The sequence below is a fragment of the Salvelinus namaycush genome, chromosome 10, assembly GCF_016432855.1.
Source record: "Salvelinus namaycush isolate Seneca chromosome 10, SaNama_1.0, whole genome shotgun sequence".
In the NCBI taxonomy this organism is placed as follows: Eukaryota; Metazoa; Chordata; class Actinopteri; order Salmoniformes; family Salmonidae; genus Salvelinus; species Salvelinus namaycush.
In genome coordinates, this window is record NC_052316.1 from 36,015,143 (window position 1) to 36,027,806 (window position 12,664).

General features: G+C 42.2%; 1 protein-coding gene across 1 annotated transcript in view; it reads right to left on the reverse strand.

Moving 5' to 3' along the window:
- Positions 1–307: 307 nt before the first annotated feature.
- The window catches only part of LOC120054993 (rho GTPase-activating protein SYDE2-like), an 81,107-nt gene continuing 68,750 nt past the window's right edge, over positions 308–12,664 (reverse strand). The window contains exon 7 of the mRNA XM_039002808.1: positions 308–4,630. Coding sequence (XP_038858736.1) covers positions 3,894–4,630 — 737 coding nt within the window. The 3' untranslated portion in view covers positions 308–3,893. The remainder of the gene's footprint in view (positions 4,631–12,664) is intronic.

Below are 12,664 nucleotides of genomic sequence, written 5' to 3' on the forward strand. Positions count from 1 at the left end.
CCTTAAAAACCCTTATTTGAAATCACTTCTAACTTAAAGGCAGGAAGTCACAGCACAGTAGCAGATTCTGAAAGCAACATCGGTAGAAACCAAGACCCAATAAATAACTGACTGTCAATGACTGTTAATGTTACGACATTTTAATACTGGTCTAAAGTGAATAGCAAAAAGACATATAACAGACATTACATCTCAAAATGGGATGCTTTGAGTGTTTCACTTTACTCTCATCTACAGGCCAATGATTTGGCAGCAGAACATGGTTGAATCAACTTGACAAAATGTAATAACCAGAAAGACGCAAGGCCATGTGAAATATATACTTTAATATGACCATACATTTTTCAAGATCAGTACAAAGTATTATTCTATTTAGTGATGCTTTCATCATAGTTTTCTGTTTCCAAGACAGACATACAAACAGGACAGAGATGAAACAAAATAACTATTACAAAAACACGTGGACCGTATGACACTTACTGTACACACAACCAACGATGTACACACAACCAACGATGTACACACAACCAACGATGTACACACAACCAACGATGTGCACGTGCTCAGACACAATGTGGACATGTGACACACTGATTAAGAGGGAAGGAGGGAGGGGGTTAGAGAAAGAGTGAAGAGGGAGGAATGCATTGATAGATACAGTGCTAGGCCAGGCCCGGAGGAGAGGAAACAGGGCCAGGCCAGGCCCGGAGGAGAGGAAACAGGGCCAGGCAAGGCCCGGAGGAAAGGAAACAGGGCCAGGCCAGGCCCGGAGGAGAGAAAACAGGGCCAGGCCAGGAGGAGAGGAAACAGGGCCAGGCCAGGCCCGGAGAGGAAACAGGGCCAGGCCAGACCCGGAGGAGAGGAAACAGGGCCAGGCCAGACCCGGAGGAGAGGAAACAGGGCCAGGCCAGACCCGGAGGAGAGGAAACAGGGCCAGGCGAGACCCGGAGGAGAGGAAACAGGGCCAGGCCAGACCCGGAGGATAGGAACCAGGGCCAGGCTAGAACCAGAAAAACATCCTTATATAATGAAAGCTTCACTGGATAGTTTCCCATCACCATAGGAAACTACTGCACTGCAGTGCAATCGCCTTAGGGACTAGCTAGCTGAATGATTTTCCTTTCTTTTAGTCTTTCAATTAAATGTTCTTTTGAACCTGGTTGTTAGTCTGTGTGAGCAGCTGTCAAAGGGATGACAAAAAAGTGGGATAGGAACAAATAGAAAATAATCTCCATGTACACATAAATATGATACGATAACCTCAGGTGGGAAATATACTTGTTTAAGTCAGTAATAAAGCTTTTGACCATGCAACAATGTTCATCAGTACCTTTTAAACACAACTATGAACACATATTAGACCAACCGGCGACAAAAACAGATGCCAAATATGTAAAAAAAAATATAACAATATCTCTCTTTCTGCAAGAACGTATTTCTATGTCATATATATTACAGCTTAAGTTGTACCATTAGTCCAGCACGTTTAAGATGTGTACAGGTAGCTTAAGTGGGAGGAAACAAAGCAACATAGACGGGTTAGGTGACAACGTCACGAAACCATGCACGCATTTGAATGGGGCAGAAGGCCGTGTGTTGTTGTGGTCCTGGATGGCCAGATAGCTAGCAACAATGACAAGAATCTGCCATGTGGGGAATCGTATGTGGCTCGTTTCAGCTGCTTTTACCTTGTTCTTGATACCATGTCTTATTTTGACTGATCTCATGTCTATGCTAATATGGCGAATATTCTCTAGCTATCTAACCAACTATAACAATGTATTTGAGAGACAAGTGCTCATTGTGGAAATGTATTTGTTTTCAATGAACATTAGAAACAAAATATAGTTGACATGTGATCAACAGTCTAAGCCAAACCCGTCTGTTTTACCCCATAGTTGCACATGTGTTGGTTTTGTTGCTAAACAACCAACCCGTCTATATAGTCTATCATGGGTCAACACTACAAGGTTATGGAGAGCATTTAAATATGCCTGTATGGAAATATATATATAAGCTGTAAAAAATAATATATATACTCCAAATACATTTATATATACATAAATATGTTAAATACTGATCATTATGAATCGCTGGATTTCTGAAAACTTTCTTTTATCTATTTAGGTAGTGGACTCACATGTCATACTAGCCAGAGCCCTCTCCACACAGTAACTGTTTCTATGAAACACGTGAACTGCTGTTCTGCAGTCAGTATGTACCATACGTAAGTTTCCCATATTTGACTTTTTCCTCTTTAAACCCGCAGGTGATCACTGTCTGTCTAGATCATGGGTCTGAAACTCATTCCATGGAGGGCCTAGTGTCTGCAGGTTTTTGGTTTTTCCATTTTAATTAAGCCCTAGACAACCAGGTGTAGGGAGTTCCTTACTAATGAATTACCTTAATTAATCAATTAAGCACAAGGGAGGAGCGAAAACCCGCAGACACTGGGCCCTCCGTGGAATGAGTTTGATACGCGTGGTCTTGATCAGGGCTTCTGGGGAACCCCTGGGTGCACATTAAGACCAAACCCTGGTCTAGATCATGTGGGAGGTTGGGGAAGGCTAAAAGAAAACCAGATATGAATGGTTTTCACCCATGTCATATTCACTTATTCATTTTTCAAATACATGACATCACATTAGTTATTTTTTTCTATCTCTGTTTGTTGCTACAGATTAGCTGCTCTGTTCTAGCAGGTAGAGAGAAACACGTATCACCCATTATCTTCTTGTTTATGTGTTTCTTCATGGTATTGGAGCAGGTATGTATGTGACTGTATGATACGTTTGTACTCGTACCTGAGGAGGAGGAGGGTTCAGAGGGCTAGCCCCCTCCCTGGTTCTCCTCCCAGTCCATAGCCAGCTATACTGCATGTACCATATACCTAAATGACTTGTACTGTACACTAAAGCCTGCCTCATAAGTGCATTGCTGTACGTCATAATGTTTCGTACCTCAATAGAAAAGCTCTCCCCTGCCTTAAAGTCCCACCTTCACACAATTAAGGCACCGTTTACACCCCTGGGGGTCAATGGGTTCTTCTAATAAGAAGAGAAGCAACAACAACAACAACAACCGGATAAGAACAACAGAACATGAGCGACATGTAAAAACAAGTCATCAAAAGCAAAACATTAATGAAACATCAAATAATGTCTTGTGGGTAGGTGCTAAATGAAGTGTCCAGCCAATCACGCACCAGAGTTCTAAACACCAGAGTTCTGCAGGGGCACACAACACGACACGGGTGCACGTGCCACTGAGTCGTCTTTATTAAGAGTCACCACGGCAACCCTGGAGCCCAATTCCTGAACCCCAACAACTCTCCAGTCTCGAAGCCCTTAGAATTAGCTAAGCCTTTTCCACCATTGGGGACTGTGTGTTTGAGTCAGTAGCCTGTTGGGCTGTGTGTGTTGAGTCAGTAGCCTGTTGGGCTGTGTGTGTTTGAGTCAGTAGTCTGTTGGGCTGTGTGTGTTGAGTCAGTAGCCTGTAACGGCTGAGTGTTTGAGTCAGTAGCCTGTTGGGCTGAGTGTTTGAGTCAGTAGCCTGTTGGGCTGAGTGTTTGAGTCAGTAGCCTGTTGGGCTGTGTGTTGAGTCAGTAGCCTAATGGGCTGTGTGTTTGAGTCAGTAGCCTGTTGGGCTGTGTGTTTGAGTCAGTAGCCTGTTGGGCTGTGTGTTTGAGTCAGTAGCCTGTTGGGCTGTGTGTTTGAGTCAGTAGCCTGTTGGGCTGTGTGTTGAGTCAGTAGCCTGTTGGGCTGTGTGTTTGAGTCAGTAGCATGTTGGGCTGTGTGTTTGAGTCAGTAGCCTGTTGGGCTGTGTGTTTGAGTCAGTAGCCTGTTGGGCTGTGTGTTTGAGTCAGTAGCCTGTGGGGCTGAATGTGTGTTGCGTCAGTAGCTAACTTTGAGATTGTTCTTGTTGAGCTCTCTCTCCAGGTTGCCTATGAGCGTGTCGATGCTCTCCTGCAGGTCTCGCAGGTTGACCCTGTTGCTGAGAACGGGGCTGATGTCCTGGATCTTCATGTAAGCCTGGTATGTATGCTCTTTGGGGTTGTGGAGGGGCAGGATGCGCTCATCATCATCATCATCATCACACACCCTATCGTCTGACGGCTGACCGCCACTGGAAACATCGCTCTCCTCCACTCTCTCCTCCTCTGCTTCTCTCTCCTCTTCCTCCTTCTCTACAGGTCCCTCCATCACCTCCTGGAGTAGTGGGGGTTCCTGTTTTGCTGTAGGTGGCTCTGCCTGTCCTTCCTCCTGTCCACTGTCCAGTAATCCTTCCTGTCTCAGCTCCTCTCCCCCCTCCTTCTCCGTGTCCTGTCCTTCCTGTCCCTCCTCAGTGACCTCCATATCCTCAGAAGGAACATCATCATAGTCATTTTCTTCCTGGGGCAGAGGAGGGGGGAGGTAGCGCTCTCCACAGCGACTCCAGTCACCAGCGTAACGGTTGCTAGGGCTGTCCAGTCGGCCCGGCCTAGGTCGCAGCACCCCGGCCATCTCTGCATCACTCAAGTTCAGCACCTGGGGACGCTCCTTCCTCCGACGCAGGGGCGGAGCGGCAGGCTGGTCGGCTGGGCCGGGGTGCTCCAGGACGGGGGATGAGGTCTTGCCATGTGGGTCCACCACTATAAGGAGAGATGGAAAGACATAGGAGAGAGAGAGAAAGAAAGAGTTAGTTAAAAAGTAAGCAGGAAGTTATTCAGTCAGTGCCATAGTCCTAGCTCTGTTAACTCCTGGTGTATGGCACAAGCTCTTCAAGCATTGTTGGTGCAAACCAATTATTCAACTAAAAAATATTATAATTTTCATTCAAGCACACTGTATACACAAGGTCCTCCTGGAGTACAGCCACGGTCTAAAGGTGGTATTTCAGACATTAACCCATGCCATGCTGCATAGAAATATGCCAAAGCCACTCCAACACACTCTACTACTTCACTTCTACAGCTGTACATTTTACCTAGTCTTCAAATGTCTGTGAACTAACCTAACACATGTCCCTTCTGTGGGGTGAAGAAGGGGTAGGAGGGAATCACATGATATGAGCATGTCTGAGCTAAGGAGAAGAACAGAACACTGAGCACTCCAACACATCCAACCACCACAGCCCAGTTACCTGTCTGTCTCTCTGTGTTCCTACTAGAGGTCGCCCGATTATGATTTTTCAACGCCGATACCGATACCGATTATTGGAGGACAAAAAAAGACGATACCGATTAATCGTCCGATTTATATAAAATAAAAATAAATGTTTAATATATATATATATATATATCATACGCACACACAAATTTTTGTAATAATGACAATTGCAACAATACTGAAAGAACAATGAACACTTTTATTTTAACTTAATATAATACATAAATACACACACACACACACACAGCTCTGAAGTGACAATGATACTGAAGAGTCTGGTTAGGAGACAAATACTCTCAACTGTTTGAATAAAAATAGAGAAAAAAAAATAGAGTTTAAGTTACCTGTGATGAATGTTGAAAACAAAAACTGTAATTTCTATATGCAGGAAATCCTATTTTAATAATGGGCATGGTAAGAATTGACGACCAAAGTGCGAGTCATAATTCCCATGACAGCAAAATCTGAAAAGCGGTTCCTTCATTTATTCCATAGGATATTTTTAGATTCACTTAAAATAAGGTCTGTGTTTCGTGTAGGCTTACACCACCTTGCCAATTTTATAACTGTGTAGATATCCATAGGACAAGGTAACTCTGATCAATATTGGCTAAATATAAGCGAAGATAAAAAATTTTGTAGAGTGGATTTATGAAAATATGTTGACAAACGTCACCTTATCCTAGTGAGATTTACACGGGTATCAAAACGTCGAGGCGGTTTAAGCCTGCACAAAACACAGACCTTATTTGAAGTAGATCAAGACATTCTCTATGGAAGACATGAACGGTAAAATAACGAAGGAACCCCTTTCAAGTTCAGCCGCAAGTTATAACAGGAATTATAACGCGTCGACTATTTCTCTCTAAACCATATACCTTTGACTAATCCGGAAACTATCACCTCAAAAACAAAACGTTTATTCCGTTCCGTATTTTATCTAACGGGTGGCATCCATGAGTCTAAATATTCCTGTTACATTGCACAACCTTCAATGTTATGTCATAATTACGTAAAATTCTGGCAAATTAGTTCGCAAAGAGCCAGGCGGCCCAAACTGTTGCATATAGCCTGACTCTGCGTGCAATGAACGCAAGAGAAATGACACCTGGTTAATATTGCCTGCTAACCTGGATTTCTTTTAGCTAAATATGCAGGTTTAAAAATATATACTTGTGTATTGATTTTAAGAAAGGCATTGATGTTTATGGTTAAGTACACATTGGAGCAATGACAGTCATTGATTGATTGTTTTTTATAAGATAAGTTTAATGCTAGCTAGCAATTTACTTTAGCTTACTGCATTCGCGGCACAGGCAGGCTCCTCGTGGAGTGCAATGTAATCAGTGTTAGAGCATTGGACTAGTTAACTGTACGGTTGCAAGATTGGATCCCCCGAGCTGACAAGGTAAAAAATCTGTCTTTCTGCCCCTGAACGAGGCAGAACGTTCCTAGGCCGTCATTGAAAATAAGAATGTGTTCTTAACTGACTTGCCTAGTTAAATAAAGATTAAATAAAGGTGTGAAAAAAAATCGGCGCCCAAAAATACCGATTTCCGATTGTTATGAAAACTTGAAATCGGCCACGATTAATCGGCCATTCCGATTAATCGGTCGACCTCTAGTTCCTACTACACGGTGTCCCCCACGGTACACCTTTACATACCTCCTACAGTCAGTGGCGGAATAAAACAAAACAAACAAAAAACATTTCAGAGGTAAAACTGACATGTCCACTCACTGCAACAAAAAGCAACCAGTCAAGCAGCCAGTTGACATGAAAGACCTTGAAACTCGACTTTACTGTTACAGCTATTTCATGCTGAAGAAGGTAGAAAGTAAAGTACACAAGCTCCACAGTGGTACAGCAAAGCCAACAGCTGATTTTGATATCATACTGTATGAAAGCTTTCAATGATTCCCACCGTAATGCCGGCGCGGAGTGCCAGGTCTTTCGACAAAAACGTCTGTAGAGTCCGGATGGTTTGACTTATTAAAAGCTGAGAGTCCCACGAACACGGATATGTAACATGTTTTGACTTCACAAGCTACACAAGAGTTGTTAGAAGGTATGGGATTCTTCTACATAGGAAGTCCCAGGACGAAGTGTCTATAATACTGTAATAAGCTCACATAGTTGCTGTCTCAAACTCCAAACTGTTGTCACTGTCATTTCCCAGTGAGCAAACAATTTCTGTACTTACATTCGTATAAATTCATTTTTTATCAGGTTTTTGCTTTGGTGGACCTTCTTTTTTTGTATTGACATTTGTCAATAAATCATGAATGCATTTGTTTATATCAAATTGATTTGTGATCGACTTGTAGCCCTGGTTGTCCTGAAAATAAAATGTTAAAACACTTCATTGTGAGTCTACATATAAGGGCTGGACATGGAGATAAATGAAATGCCGATTTTTGCCGGGGTATCTGGCAAACAGTCATCACAGCTGATCCAAGAATAAGCAAATAACCCCGAACCCCCGAACCCCCATCACCTCAACCCCTGAACTCCCAGCCACCCCATCCTGCCTGTGCCACACACCCTCCTGGACACTTCCAAATCCATGGCTGATCCCACTGTGCTGTCCCTGACCAGTTAAAAATATGAGAACAGATGATGACTGTGTTACAGCGTGTAGTAGATGAACAGATGATGACTGTTACAGCGTGTAGTAGAAGAACAGATGATGACTGTGTTACAGCGTGTAGTAGATGAACAGATGATGACTGTGTTACAGAGTGTAGTAGATGAACAGATGATGACTGTTACAGCGTGTAGTAGAAGAACAGATGATGACTGTGTTACAGCGTGTAGTAGATGAACAGATGATGACTGTGTTACAGAGTGTAGTAGATGAACAGATGATGACTGTTACAGCGTGTAGTAGATGAAGAGATGATGACTGTGTTACAGAGTGTAGTAGATGAACAGATGATGACTGTTACAGCGTGTAGTAGATTAACAGATGATGACTGTTACAGCGTGTAGTAGATGAACAGATGATGACTGTTACAGCGTGCAGTAGAAGAACAGATGATGACTGTTACAGCGTGTAGTAGATGAACAGATGATGACTGTTACAGCGTGTAGTAGATGAACAGATGATGACTGTTACAGCGTGTAGTAGATGAACAGATGATGACTGTTACAGCGTGTAGTAGAAGAACAGATGATGACTGTGTTACAGCGTGTAGTATTTGAACAGATGATGACTGTGTTACAGAGTGTAGTAGATGAACAGATGATGACTGTTACAGCGTGTAGTAGATGAACAGATGATGACTGTGTTACAGCGTGTAGTATTTGAACAGATGATGACTGTGTTACAGAGTGTAGTAGATGAACAGATGAGGACTGTTACAGCGTGTAGTAGATGAACAGATGATGACTGTGTTACAGCGTGTAGTATTTGAACAGATGATGACTGTGTTACAGAGTGTAGTAGATGAACAGATGATGACTGTGTTACAGAGTGTAGTAGAATCACAGATGATGACTGTTACAGCGTGTAGTAGAAGAACAGATGATGACTGTTACAGCGTGTAGTAGATGAACAGATGATGACTGTGTTACAGCGTGTAGTAGAAGAACAGATGATGACTGTTACAGCGTGTAGTAGATGAACAGATGATGACTGTGTTACAGAGTGTAGTAGAATCACAGATGATGACTGTTACAGCGTGTAGTATTTGAACAGATGATGACTGTGTTACAGAGTGTAGTAGATGAACAGATGATGACTGTTACAGCGTGTAGTAGATGAACAGATGATGACTGTGTTACAGCGTGTAGTAGATGAACAGATGATGACTGTTACAGCGTGTAGTAGAAGAACAGATGATGACTGTTACAGCGTGTAGTAGAAGAACAGATGATGACTGTTACAGCGTGTAGTACAAGAACAGATGATGACTGTGTTACAGCGTGTAGTAGAATCACAGATGATGACTGTTACAGCGTGTAGTAGAAGAACAGATGCTGACTGTTACAGCGTGTAGTAGAAGAACAGATGATGAATGTTACAGCGTGTAGTAGATGAACAGATGATGACTGCTACAGCGTGTAATAGAAGAACAGATGATGGCTGTTACAGCGTGTAGTAGAAGAACAGATGATGACTGTGTTACAGTGTGTAGTAGAAGAACAGATGATGACTGTTACAGCGTGTAGTAGAAGAACAGATGATGACTGTGTTACAGCGTGTAGTAGAAGAACAGATGATGACTGTGTTACAGCGTGTAATAGAAGAACAGATGACTGTTACAGCGTGTAGTAGAAGAACAGATGATGGCTGTTACAGCGTGTAGTAGATGAACAGATGATGACTGCTACAGCGTGTAATAGAAGAACAGATGATGGCTGTTACAGCGTGTAGTAGATGAACAGATGATGACTGTGTTACAGCGTGTAGTAGATGAACAGATGATGACTGTTACAGCGTGTAGTAGATGAACAGATGATGACTGTGTTACAGCGTGTAGTAGATGAACAGATGATGACTGTTACAGCGTGTAGTAGATGAACAGATGATGACTGTAGTAGATGAACAGATGATGACTGTAGTAGAAGAACAGATGATGACTGTTACAGCGTGTAGTAGATGAACAGATGATGACTGTGTTACAGAGTGTAGTAGATGAACAGATGATGACTGTTACAGCGTGTAGTAGATGAACAGATGATGACTGTGTTACAGCGTGTAGTAGATGAACAGATGATGACTGTTACAGCGTGTAGTAGAAGAACAGATTATGACTGTGTTACAGAGTGTAGTAGATGAACAGATGATGACTGTGTTACAGAGTGTAGTAGATGAACAGATGATGACTGTTACAGCGTGTAGTAGATGAACAGATGATGACTGTTACAGCGTGTAGTAGATGAACAGATGATGACTGTGTTACAGCGTGTAGTAGAAGAACAGATGATGACTGTTACAGCGTGTAGTAGATGAACAGATGATGACTGTGTTACAGAGTGTAGTAGATGAACAGATGATGACTGTGTTACAGCGTGTAGTAGATGAACAGATGATGACTGTGTTACAGAGTGTAGTAGAAGAACAGATGATGACTGTTACAGCGTGTAGTAGATGAACAGATGATGACTGTTACAGCGTGTAGTAGATGAACAGATGATGACTGTTACAGCGTGTAGTAGATGAACAGATGATGACTGTAGTAGAAGAACAGATGATGACTGTTACAGCGTGTAGTAGATGAACAGATGATGACTGTAGTAGAAGAACAGATGATGACTGTTACAGCGTGTAGTAGATGAACAGATGATGACTGTAGTAGAAGAACAGATGATGACTGTTACAGAGTGTAGTAGATGAACAGATGATGACTGTTACAGCGTGTAGTAGATGAACAGATGGTGACTGTTACAGAGTGTAGTAGATGAACAGATGATGACTGTTACAGCGTGTAGTAGATGAACAGATGATGACTGTTACAGCGTGTAGTAGATGAACAGATGATGACTGTTACAGCGTGTAGTAGAAGAACAGATGATGACTGTTACAGCGTGTAGTAGATGAACAGATGATGACTGTAGTAGAAGAACAGATGATGACTGTTACAGCGTGTAGTAGATGAACAGATGATGACTGTAGTAGATGAACAGATGGTGACTGTTACAGAGTGTAGTAGATGAACAGATGATGACTGTTACAGCGTGTAGTAGATGAACAGATGATGACTGTTACAGCGTGTAGTAGATGAACAGATGATGACTGTTACAGCGTGTAGTAGAAGAACAGATGATGACTGTGTTACAGCGTGTAGTAGATGAACAGATGATGACTGTGTTACAGCGTGTAGTAGATGAACAGATGATGACTGTTACAGCGTGTAGTAGATGAACAGACGATGACTGTGTTACAGAGTGTAGTAGATGAACAGATGATGACTGTTACAGCGTGTAGTAGATGAACAGATGATGACTGTTACAGCGTGTAGTAGATGAACAGATGATGACTGTAGTAGAAGAACAGATGATGACTGTTACAGCGTGTAGTAGATGAACAGATGATGACTGTGTTACAGAGTGTAGTAGATGAACAGATGATGACTGTTACAGCGTGTAGTAGATGAACAGATGATGACTGTTACAGCGTGTAGTAGATGAACAGATGATGACTGTTACAGCGTGTAGTAGATGAACAGATGATGACTGTTACAGCGTGTAGTAGATGAACAGATGATGACTGTGTTACAGCGTGTAGTAGATGAACAGATGATGACTGTGTTACAGCGTGTAGTAGATGAACAGATGATGACTGTGTTACAGAGTGTAGTAGATGAAGAGATGATGACTGTTACAGCGTGTAGTAGATGAACAGATGATGACTGTGTTACAGAGTGTAGTAGATGAAGAGATGATGACTGTTAAAGCGTGTAGTAGATGAACAGATGATGACTGTTACAGCGTGTAGTAGATGAACAGATGATGACTGTGTTACAGAGTGTAGTAGATGAAGAGATGATGACTGTGTTACAGCGTGTAGTAGATGAACAGATGATGACTGTGTTACAGAGTGTAGTAGATGAACAGATGATGACTGTTACAGCGTGTAGTAGATGAACAGATGATGACTGTTACAGCGTGTAGTAGATGAACAGATGATGACTGTTTCAGCATGTAGTAGATGAACAGATGATGACTGTGTTACAGAGTGTAGTAGATGAAGAGATGATGACTGTGTTACAGAGTGTAGTAGATGAAGAGATGATGACTGTGTTACAGCGTGTAGTAGATGAAGAGATGATGACTGTGTTACAGCGTGTAGTAGATGAAGAGATGATGACTGTGTTACAGCGTGTAGTAGATGAAGAGATGATGACTGTGTTACAGCGTGTAGTAGATGAACAGATGATGACTGTTACAGCGTGTAGTAGATGAACAGATGATGACTGTTACAGCGTGTAGTAGATGAACAGATGATGACTGTTACAGCGTGTAGTAGATGAACAGATGATGACTGTTACAGCGTGTAGTAGATGAACAGATGATGACTGTGTTACAGCGTGTAGTAGATGAACAGATGATGACTGTTACAGCGTGTAGTAGATGAACAGATGATGACTGTTACAGCGTGTAGTAGATGAACAGATGATGACTGTTACAGCGTGTAGTAGATGAACAGATGATGACTGTTACAGCGTGTAGTAGATGAACAGATGATGACTGTGTTACAGCGTGTAGTAGATGAACAGATGATGACTGTTACAGCGTGTAGTAGATGAACAGATGATGACTGTGTTACAGAGTGTAGTAGATGAACAGATGATGACTGTTACAGCGTGTAGTAGATGAAGAGATGATGACTGTGTTACAGCGTGTAGTAGATGAACAGATGATGACTGTGTTACAGAGTGTAGTAGATGAACAGATGATGACTGTTACAGCGTGCAGTAGATGAAGAGATGATGACTGTGTTACAGAGTGTAGTAGATGAACAGATGATGACTGTTACAGCGTGTAGTAGATGAACAGATGATGACTGTTA